The sequence below is a fragment of the Hirundo rustica genome, chromosome 8, assembly GCF_015227805.2.
Source record: "Hirundo rustica isolate bHirRus1 chromosome 8, bHirRus1.pri.v3, whole genome shotgun sequence".
Classification (NCBI taxonomy): domain Eukaryota; kingdom Metazoa; phylum Chordata; class Aves; order Passeriformes; family Hirundinidae; genus Hirundo; species Hirundo rustica.
The window spans coordinates 5,971,928-5,990,411 of record NC_053457.1 but is presented as its reverse complement, the minus strand read 5'-3'; the positions used below and the strand labels follow the sequence as shown (position 1 = coordinate 5,990,411).

Here is an 18,484-nt window from a genome sequence, read left to right as displayed (position 1 = left end):
AATGTCCATCCTAAACTGAGGGGACAGAGCTGGACACAGCACTCAATGTCCATCCTAAACTGAGGGGACAGAGCTGGACACAGCACTCAAGGTGTGCCCTCACCAGTGCCGAGCACAGGTGAAGAATGACCTCCCTGCCCCTGCTGGCCACACCATTCCTGATCCAGGCCAGTGCCAGTGGCCCTCTTGGCCACCAGGACACTCTGCTGGCTCCTGTCCATGGCTGTCACCAGCACCCCCAGGTCCCTTTCTGCCTGGGCACTGTCCAGCCACACCATCCCCAGCCTAAAGCATTGCAGGGGGTTGTTGTGGCCAAAATGCAGGACCCAGCACTTGGAGTTATTAAACTCCATCCCACTGGACTCTTCCCATCCATCCAGCTGTTCCAGGTCTCTCTGCGGAGCTCTCCTACCCTCCAACACATCCACACACCCTCCCAGCTTAGTGTCATCTGCAGCATAGCAGTAGTGCCCCCACAGTCAGGGACATGATGTGACAATTTCAAACACATACCTTTTTTTTCTTCTCTGGCTTTTTGCTCTGCAAGATCAGCCAGCCAGTGCAGTGGGGACTGGGATTCAGGCGGGGTTAACTTGCTGTCTGTGCTCACATCACTCCTTGGGCTTGCGTTACCATTTGTCTCAGACTTTTGAGGAGTATTCTGCTGTTGAGACTCAGGCATACACAGAGAAATTTTATTACTGTGGTTAAGGACATTCTGCAAAACCTGTAAAGAACAAATTTATTTTTAACTACATAGCTTCACTTTAAGGTATTTCAAAGACGTGGCCTGCATTTAACTCCCACATATGCAAACTAAAATGCAACTGGTACTACTTAAATGCAAAAACCCACCAGGATCAGAACACTTGAACAAGATACAAATATTCACACACATTTTAGACTCACCTGAGACACACCATTCATTGCAGGGAGCTTGCCAGCCTGTGTGCTCTGCTTGGTGGTGCACTGACAATGGGATTTGATTTCAAATTTTTCTCTAATATTGTGCATAGCATCTAAAAGATCTGTCAAAACTAAAGACAATTAAGAAGAAAAACATCAGTAGCTGCCAATCATTCTGTGACCCTCTTTAAAGCACACGCACTGCGATGTTTTAAACTAGTAAAAATGTTGAATTTACCACTCCAAGCTAATCCAAAATGACTGCCCAGTTTATCTTTAAGCTTGTGCAGAGAGACATTCAATTAAATAATTGCACACTACTCTTCTTAATAATGTAAGCTTTAGTCTGCATTCCCATTGCATGGCACACATCAGGCAAGCCATTAATTATTTACTTCTCATTGTTCAATGGGTACATCATTGCTTCATTCAATAAAACCATCAGCTACAGACTGAAGTGAGCTTCGTCTTGACAAAAAAAAAATCAGCGTGTGAGGATATAAATGAAGGCTGTTTGGGAGCAGGTATGCACAGAAGAACAAAACTGAGGTTAAGTAGGCAGCTGTCATTGTGCTGTTTCCAGATGAGTGGTCCACTTTCACAACTTAAAATTAAAACCAGTTTCAGTCTAGAACCTGTTCTGGGAAATGTCACAATTTGTATTTTCTATGGAATCTACCCAACCTTCCTTTCTACCTGAACTAACATGCAACAACCCATAGAGTAATGACTGGTTCTGTATTTTCAGCTTAAAATAACCTGGGAATTTACTTCATAAGTTTAAGGGCATATTTCAGTTTTCTACTTTCTGGTCTGTATCAATGCCGACAGAAATTTTGTGCTAACAACCACGAGACCACACCTAATAGCACAACCTCAGAGAACTTAATTGGTTGTAAGCAAAAGTCTGAATCTAGCTGGGTTTATGAGTCCTGCTTAGTTTTTGAACTATCACAAGCTCATTCACTGCATTTTGCTCAATCATCTGAACCAAAACATTTTCCTTTTTGTGTATGGGACAGACAACAGCGAAAAACAAATCCCCAAAAATCCACTGCCTCAGTGGTACTATTTAAAGATATTCTTTTGACAGCTAAGATCAGATTTATTAAATACATTCTGATTGTTTTATTCTGCTCTGAAAAGGTACAAATCCATCACAAAAAAAGGCCCTCAATTCCTTCACTGTCTGCCCCCAAAACTCCCCTTTACACATCTGTCAGCATACTCCTCTTACTCTCATCATCATCTTCGCCCAGTGCTGGCAACTGCCCAGAAGCACTTGCCTTCTTGCAACAATTTAACCCAATTCCCAGGTTTTTAAATGGAACTTGAGAAGTTTCAAGAAACAACTCTGGCCCTTCCCTCACAGAAAGACCTGGGGGAAAAAAAAACTGCTCCTTGTTGTTTGCATATGGTCTTACCAGAGCCTGGAATAATCTGTGTTGGCATCAGGTGCTTGTGATCATGAGGCTGTCCCTTCACACACTTCATCCAGGCATACAACTCTTTATCTGCAAAACAGGATTGCCAGTGTTTTACTCCCCCTATGTTGCACACAGACAAACCTAAGGTCTTTCAGGCTGGTTTTGGTTACAAACATTTCTCTGCACATCCAGGCCCTTCTGTCCCGGTATCCGGTGTGACGAGGACTTGCATGCAACAGCTGCTTTGCACATTAACAAAAAGAATTTTAACACTGAAATCTGAAATAGCTGCATCTGTAACACAGGCCCTTGCCAATTACCTCCAAATTTCCAAGGGTATTCCCTTTATGACATTTAGTGAATTGCCAGTTTAACACAGGCTGAAATCCTTCACAGCTGCTATTAAGGCCATGAGCCTCCCTTGATGAATCTTGCCATGGAAAAGAGACATAATTAGGCTGTGATTGTATGGTTCATCTAATTTTACACAATCCACACTCCAACTGGAAGGGTCTGTTTTCAAGCAGAGTTTGCCACACAAGACAAACTTCTCACCAAGTCATCTCTTGATTCAGCTTACCACGCAGCTACACCAGTGGTACTGGTGGCACAGAGGGAAGTTCCATCACAGATTTATGTCACATTAAAGAACCATGAAAATCCTAAGTCTTTGAGTACTGCCTGAAAATCATTTGTGCCAGCAGAGAGGGCCTAACTGGTAGGAGAGAGGCTTTCTAAAAAGTTTAAGGAAGACTCTCCCGAAATACGCGGTGTAAAAAAAAAACACACAAGGAGAATGAGAGCAAAAAATGTCTGGCCAAGCAACTGGTCACCAACCTGCTATGTGATTTTGGGGCAGAAAGAACACAACTTCTCTCTCAATCCCCAGTCCTGTGTCCTATCCACTAAACTGCTCATTTTAAGACATTTCCCAAGCCTTTTACCAGTTTGCTCACTCCAGCAATTTAAACTAAGGAACACACCAAAGGAAGCATTTAACACATTTAAGGCATTTGTTTTACTGTAGTAGGTACACAATGTTTCAAACGTTCCTTCAGATAAATACGAAATTTATAACCTATTCAGTAGCACCTAAAACATCTAAATATCCAACTGGTCACAAAGATAAATCAATCAAGACAGTGTGTATCTACTTAATCTATTATCTCATGGAAATGTCGTAACATGGCATCCCAGTTGACGGTGCCATGAACTGTCTGACAGAAACAATGGTTGCATATTCATTCACTCATGTAGTAAAGAGATAACTAACAGAGGTCATTGATAAGTATCTGAATCTGGAATATTTAAACCTCCAACATTCCTGCTGAAGCAGGGAAAAACCAGGGGATTCTCTGTTACATTCAGCAACTGTAAAAACAACTACCAGTTCCAGGAAAAATGGTGTAATATAAAGTCCTATTATAGAGAGATGGGTGGGTGGTTCTGAAGGTTTTTTAAGAGTGCTAAAGAAGCAGCACAGTTCTCAGGAATCCTACAGCATCATTAGAAATGAAGCCGCAGCGAGGGAAGCTGCCGTACTTCTGCTTTCACACTTAAAGCTGCAATCAACAGAAAGGAGAAAGTCCTCCCTGTAAGAAAACTGAAGAGAAGCCTCCTTCTTTATACTGCTTGTTCAAACTTCCAAGACATTTTACTAAAACTTTCCTGGCTGGTTAACACATACTATAAAAAGCCTCTGACTGTGTGTTCCCACCAGAGTAAATAATGTTTGGCGTAGGTCCCAAGCCACGTCAGACACACACACACATGCACACACACAGACAGCAGGCAGCCAAGAGCTGCTGAAGCAGCCTCCAGCACTCAAGCATTAACAACTGTTCCCAGTGCAGGAGAATACTGACATTAGCTCCCTGAAACCCTCAGTGCAGGAAGCCTGGCACTGCAAGCCCGGGACAAAGCGGGTGAGGCTCTCCGCTTGGCAAAGCTATGCCACCCGATAGTTAAACCTCGCACATCTGCGACATTACGCGGCTCTGACAAACATGGAACCGCTTTTCAAAACAGCATTATCCTTGAATCAGCTGCTGGCACAGCGTCTGAGCGCTGAACCGTGCCAGGGCACAATGCCCGCCTCCCAGGGAAGGCAGCGCATTCCACCGAGCAGCCTGCACACCAGCGTCCCAGCCGAGGGCTGCAAGCCCAAATCAATCCTCCAAGTCACTCCTCCTTCCAACTGCAAGCCAGCTGGGTCACCCAGAAATCAGAGGTCTGCAAGTCAGTCCTGTTACACTTCTCTCTCTCTCCAGACTAAAGCAGACATTTCCATTAGAGCACAGGATAAACCACGGATATGTGTAGGCTTATGGATCGTGAAACTTCCATTAACGTTTGTTTTAAATACTACCCAAAGAATTTTTCTCCATCTCTTTTTTATGATAAAAATACACAATAGAATGTTACATCAGTATGACAAGCCACTTCTGAAGGGAGGACTCCAGAAAGCATTCAAATCAAGGCAAGTCTTAACAGCAGTGAGTTACCATAAAGAGGGAGGTGTGACTGAGCACCAGTCTCACAACTGAAGAACAAGATTTAACCTTGAGGGATAAGGCACAAGCAATCCACAACAATCCACACAAACAGACTGAGACACAGACAAAGAGCTAGGATAGCTCCCACAGCAGTTGCTTTCTGAATGACTGATTCTGGATCTACAGACAAAAAAGGAGGCAAAGAAGATCTAAGAGAAACCAATACGCACAAGAAGTCATTTAACACTTTACAGAAAGACAGTTCTATTGGATCAGCAGCTCTGCAACAAATGAGAATAAACAGCCTATATAATACTCTAGTTCATAAAGAACTGACCTCTAGAACTTTTTCTTTCCTTTGCTTTGTAACAATCTAGGCAGACCACAAATCCACATTTTTGGCAGACCCAATGAATGTTAAATAATGTGGCTTCACATGCATCGCACATCTCACGGACTCCTCTCACCGCTCTCTTCCATGCAATTTTGGCTGAAATACAAAATAAGCAGAATAAAAGGACTGAAATTTAAATGCAAAGCACAGAATGAATAGTCTTTATAGATTAAGCATTCATAAGTTTCCCCTCAGACACAACTGGGTTTTGGGGGAGGAAAGTGATCCTTCATGAACAGGCCATCAAGAGCTACCCCCTTCTTTCCATTACACAGCATCCCCTTCAATGCTACTATCAAGACATTCTAAAGAAATAAGCATTCAGAAAACACAGCCTAAAGTAATACAGAGCAGATCGTGCTGCGAGCACGAAGAACTTTTTTAGCATAGCATGCTGCTAACGCATGCACTCGAGAGGGTTTTTCACCTGACTGCCCACGGGACACGTTTGATCTAAAGGGCAGCCAAAGCCGCGAGCTGGCCAGCTGGCAGGAGGGGAGGGAGGTGCCCGCTCAGGAGAGCTGGCTGTCCGTGTTTTCTGCTCCACTTCCTCCTCACACAGCCTGGAACCAGAGGAGCCACCAGCCTGCGCCCATCTGCTGCGGGCAGGAGGAGGGAGGGTGCCTTTGGCGGGGAGGAGGTGACGGCGTTAGCACGCGCTCTGCGGGGCCCGCGCCGCGCCGCTCCTCTCTTGGCTTTGGGCAGACACACGCCAGAACCACGGCGTTGGCTGGCAGCGGTCAGCACCTGGCTCGCCGCAGGCCTTGGCTGGGAGCTGGCTGCTCTGGCCGGAGCCGCAGCCCGGCTGGGAACGGCGGCCGCTCCAAACCCAACGGGAGCCCGGCCCGGCCCCGGCCCGGCCCAGCCAGCAGCACGGGGAGGGGACTGGGCCGGCCCGCTGAGGAAGGAAGCTTTCCCAGCACGTCCTCTTAGCAAACAGCCCGGGAAAATCCAACAGCCGCGGGAAGAGAGCTACGCAAAAGGAAGCGACGGTCATCCAAGAAAAACTGCGCAATGCGCGAGAGCCGCGAGCGCTCCTTACCGTCTTTTTTCACCCAGGACATGGCCGTTTTCTCAGACGTTACCAGCTGACAGAATTTATCCCCTATGATATCTAGAATGTATTTAGAAGTTTCTAGGTCCAGTTCATCATCTTCATAGTTTTCATGTGTCCATAAACTCAGTGCTTCGTCATCGTATTGATCGGGAGAGGAGAAACCGTCTATCCTAACCACTCCGTTCTTGCTAAAAGACAACCTAAAAACGAAAACAGATTGTTTGACTCCACGTATCATCATACTCTCCAACTTCCAATTTACTTGCTACTTTACCCTGCTGCTTAATCTCACAACACCGAAGTTTTCTTTTCACCTTATCATCCTACATCCTTTTTTCATTTTAAAATAAATCCTACTGGTGAAAATAGTTTTTAAATTATAAATAAGGAAGTATGAAAAGTAAAACTAACTTTTTAGGAACTTTTTTGCATTCCGTCCACTCATCTTTTTCTCTCTATAGCATTTATTACTCCTTTAAAACTGCAGACAGAAAGAAACTTTTTTTTCCTTTTTTATTTTGGTCAAAGTTTGATTCCACCTACTTTCCTTCCTCACCTTCATCTTCTGGAACGTCTGACAGCAGTCACTCACTCTGACTTCTATTTTATAGATTTTTGTATCCTACTGGCTCTCGTACTGAGAAAACATGAGTTCAAACACTACATTTAACATTTTCTAGGCAGAACACATCACCAATAGAAGCTAACATTTTTGTATCCACTAAACTCTGACCTTTAAAAGGCTTTCCTGTTACCCTACCCAGGGCCGTTCCACTACCCCTGGCTATACTTAGCCTATTTTTAAGCAGTAACAATTAATCATTCCATCTTATCCAAAACAGGGTAAGTCATTACACAGATGTAATTATAACAGTTAAGGAATTTATGCCAGTGAAACAGTCCTGAATTTAGAAGTACCAAAAATAACATTTAGATACGTATTCAAACGAACAAGATGAAATTGCCAACTTTCAGCTTCCAAACCAACAATTTCCAAGCAAAGTGTAAACATCTTTTGAAATTCAAGCCCTACTATCTAAGCACTATGAAAATAATTAAACTTCTGCAAAATTTATCACAATGTAATAAAAACATTCAAGTTTTTTAATTCCATACTATTTTTTTAAAATGTTGGCAAACCGTTATGCTCTCTCCTTCATACAAGGGGAAGAAAACCAACCAAAATTCCAACTTTGCCAAATGTGGAAGCAAATATTCTTACAGAGAAGGTATTCAGAGTCCAACCTTGAAACGATTCCTATACATCTACCAAGTCTTGGAACTGAAGATTCATTATAAAAAAATTAAACCTCACATAGGGAACAGTTTCTCGTCGAAAACAAGTTGGATTAATATTGACAGCACAATCCATAAACAAACTGAAGCTGTTTTACACTTTCTTGGCACTTCCTGCACTCCAGGAGATCTTTTCCTTTTGAGTTTTCCTTGATGGGCCATTAATTGCAAAAAAGGAGGTCACAACTCCTCTCTGTCCTCAGAAAAAACCCAGAAAACCCTGAGCAACACTCCCACCACTTACTGGCATAAGAACAGTTACAAGTAAGTGCAACTCTGCAGTTGTACAACTTGTCCAGAAAAACTGAAGCCTGCCTTATGAAAATCCCACTGCAATGAGAATCCCAATGAAGTGAAAATCCCAAATGTCAGACACCTGTGTAATGGCCACGTGCAGTATTTTCTGCTTGCCTAAGGTACACCAGGCAGATGTTCTGATGTCTTTGCTAGAAAGCTTTAAACAGCGATGAAGTCAATCCACAAAAGAAATGCAAATGTAAATACTATAAAACAGTATTAAAATAGATGCTGTCTTTTATCAGGTGGACTGAGACAGAAAAAGCAGACATGCTTTCAAGTATGCCAGTCCTTTGTCAGTATTACTTTTAAAAGCCAAAGCACCACATTAGCAGGAAACCAGGCATACTTACCGCCGAAAGTAGTAAAATCTACAAAATACTGGCGAGTGAGTGGGTTCTTCTCCTTTCTTACTTCTTATTAACCTACATTCTCTGCACTTCTGCAAATTTGGTCCAATTTCAGAACAAGAATCATCCTGCAAAAAGGACTCTCCCGTTTGCTTCAGCTTCTTCACTTTGCGCCAATCTTTTAGCACTGAGCGAGGTATACCAGCTGCAAAAGCAAGGGGAGCTTCAGATGAGGCACTGCCACTGCTTCCTCACAGATTACAATCAAGATAGTCAGCAGTCAACATTTTTTTCCGGTACATTTATTACCTGCATAACAGATTTCATTTTTATTTCCACTTGCCTGCCTGTCAGCACTGAAGTTAAAAAAGCAAAGCTACAATTCAACTTACACAGGCAGGAGCACAGTTAGGTAACTGCTAAGCTCCCAAGACACTACATTTTCCCTTACATTAGGTGTATCACGCACCAGATATTCTACTAAAACCATCTTCAGAATCTCATTCTGACAAAAAAAATTAAAGACACACAATAATGAAAGTTAGGTTTGAACTCTGTTTCAAGTGAAGGTGTAGGCAAAAAAAGGCCACAGTTTAATGAATAAAAGCAGAGCTTTTTTTTTTAAAAAAAAAAAAAAAAAAAAAATCAACCAAAAACCAAATTCCAACTCCTTAAAAACTTTTTTTTTTTTTTTAAGGTTACAGATATGACTACAGAATAGCAGCTATATTCATGGACTCCATTTACACTCCGTCTGCTTGTTGGCTTTGCAAGGCCAAGCAGTTTAATTCTATTTTCGATACCAAAGTCAGCAGATCTGACATCAAGTAACATGAGGAGGCAAGTCTATTGAGTAATAAGTGCAATTTTCACATACAGGTTTTGAAACTGAACCCTGGTGTTATTTAACCAAGCTTTCATTTTAACGAGTCTTGAAAGTGGCACCACTCTTATCTGCAGACAGAGAGAGTTATCTGTCATTTCATCTACCACTACTCCTGAAAGTTCATGTCCTGTAAACGGGGATCTGATGCAGGATGATAAAAGGGTCAGGTGCTAACGTTGGACTTGGTACCTGGGTTCAGACTGGTATTTTGCCAGAGATGACTTGGAGAAACTTTGCAAGTGACAGACTGCCTGTGCCTCAGTTCTTGGCCTAGAAACCACACTCCATATTCACCCAGGGCACGACAGTAACTGGATTAAACCCTGAAGGGTAAAGAAGGCCCAAGTACAGGTTTACTCGTCCAAACTATGTTTTCTGCCTTGGAAGCAGAGATCCTGGGTGTCACCTGGGAGCTGCTAGACTTCAAACTCTGCGAGAAGGCACCTGGAGGACCCCCAGCACTTGCAGGGCTGTGAAAAATGCCTTGCTTTGCAGGAGGGAGCCTCACAGCCTGGAGCTCCGAGTGCTCTGGCTAGCTAACTCCCGAGGGGCTTTCCAAAACTGCATCAGGACAAAGCTCTGTTCAATCCCACCCATGCTGCAAAACTGCTACTGACACCTCCAGCCACCCACAGAGAACCCAGGCAGCTGCTCCAAGGGAACATCATCTTTCCTGAAAGCTCCTCAAGGCTCACCATGATTTTGTATAAATCCTTATGGAAAGTTCTTTTTGAAAGAAAGATTTCTGACCAGCTCTCTTGCAGAAATTTACCACGAAAAAAATTGTTTGCAACAACAGAAAGGTCATAAACATTTAACATGTGAAATGTATGTATTTACAGTTTACTTTAAGAAGGGAAGCTGAAAAAGATTCTACAGGCACGTTTGCCTCGATCTTCCCTTTAGCTGGAAGCAGGAAGAAAAAGCAATAGTATTACCAGTGAACCAAATATCCAGAGTACTTCAGACAGACTACAACACTTTCATCACCCAGTACAATTCAGGGATCAAGTACTCTCAGATACCAGAAGAGTAACTTTATGCACCAGACAGTGAAAAGCCACAGAATGTAATTACAGACGGTATTGCTCATTTTCTTGCTACTTGTACTTAAAAAGTCTTACAAGAAATAATTTAATGGTAGATTCTCTCATACTTAACCAGACCAAAGACAAAGAAGAATCCTTGGAGAAGAATAAATTGGGATAAAAAATAAGGCAAGTTTTTAAATAAAATCCTTCATGTTGGCAGACCAGTTTCTCCTTTCATATTAATCTAATTACAATCTGCTACACGTTATAGTATTACATTTAAATGGAAATTTGTATTTCCCTAAATTTTTTTATTCCTTAAACAAGAGGGATGTTAACACCGTGTACTACACATGCTCGTTAGGAGTGTGAAATTATTCTCCCTTAAACCTTTCATTAAATTAACCAAATCATAACTGAGTGGCATCGGGCTCTCAAGGAACTGCCTCTGGCTTTCTGATCAAAGGATGAATTAGAGTTCAACAACAGAGAATCTTTCCCTCCAGCAGTGCTCTAAAAATAAATGCATTAGATCTTAAAATAAAAAAACCCCAACATATATATATAGAGAGCTCTATACAAGTGGTACAACTATATGCACCAGCCTCCTCAATTCTGATGGACAACATAAACGAGATAGTTTACTGCTTATTTTTAGGCCAAGAACCAGTTTGTTAACACGGACATGCAAACGGCTCTATTTCTTACACCAGGATGTTTCAAATGGCCTCAAGACAGATAAACCTGGACCTACTCATTTACACAGGCATGTTTTTTAGCTCTTTTCCCAGCTATCGTGCACGACAAACCCTCCAGGATTAACAGTGCTGGACTTCACATACTCCTGCTTCTTCCAAATCAGATTAATATACTCACTGCTGTTACTGCCGCTCTGCAACTTCAGCTTGCTTTTTTCTTTGGCGCTCCTGCTAAGAACACCATTTGGTTTCACTTCTTCCTCAGTATCACCCTTTTTTTTCTGCAAATCATTTTGTTTCTTTTTGTAAGTTGGCTTGGGCTGCCGTTTAGTCCTTTGCTCTGACTTGCTCTCGCTTTCATCAGAGTCACCGCTTTCAGAGCCAGACTCGTAAGCTCGTTTTCCTTTTCTCCTTGGGTGCTTATCTTCCTTCACAAACTTATCCGCCAAGATTTTGCTATCTATGTTATTTTGCAAATCATTTGATGTAGAAGCTATTAAATTGACAGTACATGGCTTAATAATTTCGGAAACACTGTTCCCTGAATTCTCTTTTTTATTAGTGTTTTTATCTTCCTCTGAATGCCTTGTTAGCCAAGCCTTTTTCAGCTTAGTGTGGTAGTTTGGCTGACTCGTCTGGGAAGTTTGCCCACTGCCTACAGAGTTCGCTTTGTTTATTGTATTACAGACGATAGCGCTGTCTAGGGAGAGAGAGGTTGAAAACGTCTGATTTTTCACAGAGCCGGACTCGGTCTCAGTGGCGTTACTACTTTTAAACTGAGCCGCGGCCAACGCCGCCTTGTGCTTTTTCAAATGGACAAAATCAGTAGAGGTGGAGAATCCCGAGCTGGGCTGAGCGGCGCTGCCTGCGCTGCCAGCAGCGGATGTAAGCGGAGCTGGAGCGCTGACCTTGCCCTCGTGGGGCTGTGCCGCCGCCTGGCCGGCCGCTCTCGGGGCCGCGCACTCCGGCGCTGCGCTCGACGCCGCACAAGCGACTTCAGAGCTGCCCCGGCTCGACACGCTGGTCGTCGTTGCCGCCGAGGGGGTGGCGTCCGTTTTGGTGCTGCAGATGATAGTTGTGGTAGGGGTGACGGCACGAGGAACGCTGCCTTGTGAGACGGCTGCAAGTTTCTTTTCATACTGTGTGCGAGCGCCGTCTGAGTTCATATTTGGCTGGATGATTCTTCCAGTCTCCCTGGCTTCCGCTGTTTTCAGGCAGTCAGCTGGATTTGTCACAGCTGAAGCTCTCTCGCTGGCTCGATCTTTGGAAGCAGCCTGCATTACTGGTACGTTCTCGTATTTTGTGCTAGAAGGAGGACGCACTATAACAGACGCTGTAGCGGACTGCGACTTTCCACTCATTCTTTCGCTTTGCCAATCCACTTTTTCATTATTTGGGGCATTATTAGACTTCCACATTTCTGATAAATTCTGTTCAGAAGTGCCCTTGTAAACGGTTTGGGCTTCCTTGGGCTCAGGTACTAAAGTTGGCGGTTTCTGCAACTCCTGTATTTTGCCACCACCGGCATTAACGGGTTGAACAGGGGTTAGAGTTGGAGGTGAAAGGCTGCTGTAGCTGCTCTCCTTCTTCTCCAAGTTCTGGTGCACAGGAGGGTGAAACACAGGAGCCCTATGCAAGGCAGGCATACTCCGGAGTGTATTTGAAGATGAGACCGACAACTGAGTAGGGCTCCTGCTGTCACTTCTGAAAGAATTTACAGAGTGAGACTGCACCGACTGTGAAAGCTGCTCGGGTATCTTGCTTGTAGAGCCTTCGCTCTCTGGTTGGTGCTTAATTAAAGGTGGCGGTTTTGAAAGGGAAGAAATATAGGAGGGGAGAGCCTGGGGACTAGCTGCTGTTGAAGGACAATTAGTTTGCTTATCAACATATACACCTGAAGCTTCCTTTGATGGGTATGATCTTGGTGGTTCATTTACTACACTGTTAGACAAGGTAGTGAAATAGTTACTCTGCGGCAAACTCTGTGGAACTGAATGTTTCATTTTATACAGTTCTGACACAGAGCGTTCAGCATCTTTGTCGTATTTTACCGAATGGCTTTTGGGACTTGAAGATAAGGATGTTACCCTGGAGTAGTTCTCTCTCTCTCCCTCCAGTGCCTTCATTTTAGCTGTAAAAGGAGCAACTTCAATACTTTCTTGGAGTATCCGTCTGTGTTCTTCTTTGTATTTGCTCAGTCGCTCCCCAGTCTCCTGCGGTGGCCTTGGCAGCTGGTTCAACATTGGATCTGCATAATGTCTGTGCATATGGCTCTCCTTTGCTGTCTGCGTTCTGCTCTGCTCTAGTTCACTCTTCACTGCTGCGGTGGTAACAGAACGCAAAGGTTCAACAAACGCTTTCCTCTCCAGTTCTCTGTTTGAAGAAAGGTTAAGCAAACACAAGTTAGCCTGAATGTAGTACAACGTGCTAGACAGAAGACCTTTCTTCCCATGCCCTGAACGAAGTTATCTATTAACACAAAATAAACTTTTCCTTACATTAAGTACAATTTTCAGAAGTCTTCAAATGACTCATGAACTCAAGTAGCACACCAAGCCTGCAAGGCAACACAGTGACAAGCCCATGTCCCCCACAGGCACCCACATCTGCAAATGAACTAAGAGGAAGCTAAAAGGCAGCATCACTTGCTGAGATGTACCCTCACACGCAGAGTTCAACAGCAAACTTACTCTTTGCGATGCTCTGCAATACTTTTGGACAAAGGCGGGCTGGAATGCGTTGTCAGTTTGAGGGGCCGAAGCGGATCTGCGCTGGATGGTCGCACAGGAATGTGACTCCGTAAACCAAGGCTGTCAGCTGAGGTCACCGGGGTGGGCTGGTGTAACCAGGGGCTGGGAGTGTTCTGTTGACACCAACCAAAACAAAAAATAAAATCAGATTTCAAAATAGTCATGGGACCACAAAGGTAACTCTACCAAGTCCTACCAATGATCAAAGTGAAGTTATGTATTTCAGTATCAAATCACAGGCAGTAAATAAAATCTAACATTTTAAGTCACTTTTTTTGGTGGACTAAAACATGATTGTACTTCCCCTTGACTTCCAGCATACAAACAGTTGACACATTTCAGAAGCATTCAATTTTCAAGCACTCAGGATGAGCAAGTTAATTCTAGAACAGCATCTCAAGTTCATCAAAATTAACAAAAAAGCAATGACACCCTGACAACACTTAAATTCAGCTACTAGTAAAAAGACCATTACCTCTTCAAAGAATTGCTAGAAGTATTTCTTTAAAAATACAAATATGGTTTGATATTTCTCGAAGCAATTTTATCACCAGCCTTATATCCCTTTTATTGAGATTTGTCACAAGTATCTCTTTGCTGGATTGTTCCTCTCCTGCCCCAACCAAATGATTAAGTATGATAATCCTAATTAATCTTCTTTATTTAGTCAGGCATTTTTATTCTGCTTGATCATCATCATCACACTATTAAAACCATAAATGTACACACCTGCCATACTGTGCAGCACGGCAATCACACAGCCCCATTTTATGCTGTATGCCTAAACACTCCAAAGGTGGGTCTCCTCCTTTAGACACAGTGGTAAAACTTAATCTGTGAAACCACTTTTTAATCTATTACTTTGTTAAGTTTCTGTTTTCTTATCTTTACTGAAACTTGTGTAACAGAAAAGACCAGGAGCAGCTCGCTCTCTCCTCTTGCCCTCTCTCTCTCCTCTGCTTAAGAGACCTGCTCACAAGAAGGGCACACAGCAGAGTGGAAAAGCACGGCAGCTGTTTTCAAGTGGGGCTCGAGAGCTGGGGACAAGCCAAGAAGGGACTGGGGACAAGAGTGAGCCTTAGTGTCCACCCCAAAGCCTCGTGGTGCTCGTCCAGCCCCACCTGCTTCCCCTCCCTACACTCCTCACCAGTCCATCCCTATCCTTCTCCCCACTCAGCAGCTCCAGTTGGGAACTGCTGCAGCAGCAGAAGGGGAGCCAAGAGCTCTCATGACACATGCACTCAGCACAGAATAGATCTGCAGGTGCTACAACTTTGAAGTTATGATTTCTGTGTTTTAGAATATTTAAAGCAGCCACTCGGGTTTGTGCTCACGGTTTTAGTGCGCACGTTTCCTAGGCCAGCAGTTCCCACGCTGTGGTGAGTTCCCACGAACAGCCTGTAAGCTGCATTAAAGTATTATGCAAAGAAGGCCCGTCACCTTCTCCCTAGAGGAGCTGGGGAACATCTGCCTGAGCACCAAGCATTGCTCAAACAGCTTCGTGACTCCACCTGCAACCATCTACTGCCCAGCCCAAACACGGGAGCTGCCACAGCCAGCCGAGGACAGCAGGGAAAGGTGGGCTGGGGGCACGCTTCGGCTCAGACACGGCTCAGCCCTGAGCCAAGGGTGGCTGCTGCTGCTGCGCTTCCAGCTGAAACACAGATCCCTCTCTGTGATTGTGGCATCCATGCAAACCGACCGCGGAAACGCCCATTCCGGGTTTCTAAGATCTATTTTAAATAGGCCTCCAGTGTGAGATCCAGAAGACAAGTCACCACAAGACAATTGCCACATATCAACATAATTAAAAAGCTACGTGCCTCAGTATGCAGGGCTGCATTCTTCAGGCAGCCAAAGTGAGAACGTCTATCGTAAGTTCTTTTAAAATGGACCTCTGGATGGGGTGGAGCAGGCAGCAACACGAAAAGATAAATCCACCTATCTTTTTCTCTTAGGCTTTTCTTCGCTGCTTCATTTTGATTTTATCACATTTTAGATCAAACTCAGTTCATATTACAAGGCCAACTCAAACTGACTGTTTTGGGAAAGACAGCCACAATGTTTGGCTGGTTTTTAAGAATGAATCTGGGGAGGAACAGCCTTCCCCATGATAAAAGAAAAACAATAAAAAAAATATCTTTCCAATCATTCAGAATGCCAAGCCTTGACACAAAGGCTTACAATTTGGCAGAAGGACCACTGTCAGTGACATGCTTTTTGTGGTCCTTGTGAAAATGTGCCCAAATTAGGCCAAGCTGAAAGCCTCTGAAGATCAGTACGCACATGCTCAGTGGTGGTTTAACTGAAGCTGGCAGTAAAGCTCTCCAAAGTTTCTGTCTGCAGTACACACACTTCATCTTACACTACTCCTCTGAGATGCCTGCAATGAGCAGGCCATATCCCAAGCCTTCAGGAGCTAAGAAAACTTTTCCTGTAATTGCCACGTCTGCCTGCCAAACCCCACCACCGTACTGGGCACTAGGCTGAAAAACACAAACCATTTCTTCTGGGACTTCAGTGGTTACACTCAGCAAACAGACAGAGGAATCACCCTGACTTGAATACAGAGGAGTAGAAAGCAGATGGGAAGGCAGGGATGTGTGTCAACAGAAACAGAAGGGGAGAAAATGACACGCCAAGAAAAGGGTACACAGATAGGTGTAGAGACAAGAGGAATGGGCATACAGCGTGCAGGAAACATTTATAAATGCAAAAGTATTTCTCTTCAGAACTTCCCACTGAATTTAGTACTCCTTCCTTCTCCATCTTTCACCATTGTTGAGTGAGCATGCACAAAATTTCCCTGTGAAGACGGCTGTCCCACCTCTCCTAATATTTCCCTTACACAATGGTACACAGTTCGAGGTAGCAAATATTTACCCTGTGAACTTGAGTTCCCAAACAAGCTCGCTGACCTCACTTTTAGTCATAAATTAAAATCAAACATTTCATCCTTCTTCAGAATTCTTAGGCAATCGAGGTCTGGAAAAACTCCCTACACACATCCACCGTAAGACAATGGCTCCTGCTGCAATTCCATTCCTGGTTCTCTGCCTACTCAAAAACCCCACCGTCACAGCAAACTCAGCGTGACGCAAACTACCACCACGTCTGTACCCTAGGAAGCCACTGCTGGGAGAGACCAGGCCCAGCTCAAATACGTCATTAAGAAAGGATTTTAACTTACCCTTCTCAAGGAAGCCTCCGCGTTAACAGGAGTTTCTGGGTGGACCCATTTGGAGGAGGGCAGACCGAGTCCTGAGTAAGCATGTGTTCCATTTGGATACTGCCAAATAATTGGATAAAGCCCTAGCTGATTATAGGAAGCAGAAGGATGAGCTTGTCCGAGAAGATGTGGAGACTGGTGTTGTAACATCTGTTGCTGCTGCTGGTGTGCTAACGCCAAATGGCTTAAGCTGCTAGCATGAGCAGTCTCTAGTCGCGGGTGGGCACCCAGCAAGGGGGCAGCAGGCACTCCGGGCAACACTGCGGGAAGTAGATGAGGGTGATGAACAGAATGGTGGGGTGCGCTGCTAAGGGGGTGAGTGTTAATAGCGGACAAGGGAGCCTGAGCTGAAGACCCAGCGAGCAGATGGGATGAACCAGTTAATGCAGGATGATGTGCGTTTGGATTTAAACAGGTTCGGTGGGATGAGGAATGCAGAGGATAATTATGCTGATGCAAGTAAGGTGAAATGTGATTAGTTCCTGTTTCTTGTCCAATCAGAGTGGGGTCCCTGTATACTGTGAAATGTTCATTCTTGTCAATGATAAGAGGACTCTTAGTAGCTTCTAGAGCGCTAACTCTAGCTGGAACCGGATGAAAACTAGACCTAGGCAAATCATGATCGGTTTTATTGGCTGACCTTGTTAATCCAGTAGCGTGGCTGTTTTGGGAACTAACCTTAGACTTCACAGTATCGGAAGATTGGGTGAATTTAGGCTTAACATCAGGTGACTTTGTTTTAGGATGATCAACTGAAGCACTAGATTTTGACTTCCCAGTATCGGGGACTGGACTTTGTTTACGCAGTTTACTCTCTTCTGCTAGAGAAGCTACATTTAACGAAGACATAAATGAGCCATACTGCACTTTTTCAGAATTTAAGTGTTCATTTACTGGTAATGTTTTTACAACCCCGGGTTGTATCAAATCCGTTTTACCAACACTGCTAACCCAACTTTGATCGGCTTCCTGTTTTCTTGCTTCGAGGAAATTTGCATTTGCAAATTGCTGCTTTAAATCACTGCTGTGAGATTCTATTTTCTGAACTGTTTGCAAACCAAAGGTACTTGCAGCATTATCCTGGTTCTCCTTTTCTGAGTTGTTTTTATTAGTAACGTCAACAACACACTTAGGAGTAGAAGGCCTGGGCAAGAACTGCTCATTTTTTAACTCCACGGTATGATGTTTGTCTGCATTACACTCTTGAACAGGTGGATCCTTGGCATTCTGCTCATAAAGCGCTGGCTGCTCCGCTGCGTGGAGCGAAGATTTTTCCTGATGATCCGAGACTGACGACTTCAGTCTTTCTGTCTCTTCGTGGGTTTTATCCTGCTGTACTTCACCCCATGGAGACTGTCTATCTGTTAGTGTCTGCTCTACTTCCTCAGTAGTTTGGGATTTTCCTTCTTCTCCATTTATCTTTGAAGAGTTCTTACTTTTTAACTCATTTTCTGAATTTTGCTCGGAGGATGAATCTGTTAATCTTTTATTTGAAATCTCCGAGTCACTGCTCTCAGAATAATCTGAGATATTGTCTGTCCGCAGTCTCTTCATATTTAGTTTTTTTTCATCCTCCTCAGGTTTTCTTCTTTTACTAAGAAAGTGTTTATTTTTGGTTTTAGGGTTTTCTGCAAAAGATAAAAACACATCTATCAGATTTTCAGTCTA

At 43.8% G+C, this 18,484-nt stretch overlaps 1 protein-coding gene across 6 annotated transcripts in view; it reads right to left on the bottom strand.

The window, feature by feature from the left end:
- Nucleotides 1–18,484, bottom strand: part of JMJD1C (jumonji domain containing 1C) — a 158,330-nt gene that overhangs the window by 14,577 nt on the left and 125,269 nt on the right. For 4 of the 6 annotated variants that reach the window (XM_040072008.2, XM_040072009.2, XM_040072010.2 and 1 more), the window contains 9 exons: nt 16,778–18,444; nt 13,528–13,700; nt 11,016–13,210; nt 8,226–8,427; nt 6,265–6,479; nt 5,166–5,318; nt 2,331–2,420; nt 910–1,037; nt 514–727 (listed from right to left, as the gene is read on the bottom strand). In XM_040072008.2, the coding sequence (XP_039927942.1) occupies nt 514–727; nt 910–1,037; nt 2,331–2,420; nt 5,166–5,318; nt 6,265–6,479; nt 8,226–8,427; nt 11,016–13,210; nt 13,528–13,700; nt 16,778–18,444 (5,037 nt within the window). The remainder of the gene's footprint in view (nt 1–513; nt 728–909; nt 1,038–2,330; nt 2,421–5,165; nt 5,319–6,264; nt 6,480–8,225; nt 8,428–11,015; nt 13,211–13,527; nt 13,701–16,777; nt 18,445–18,484) is intronic. The other 2 variants (XM_040072011.1, XM_058421669.1) reach the window with 2 other exon arrangements.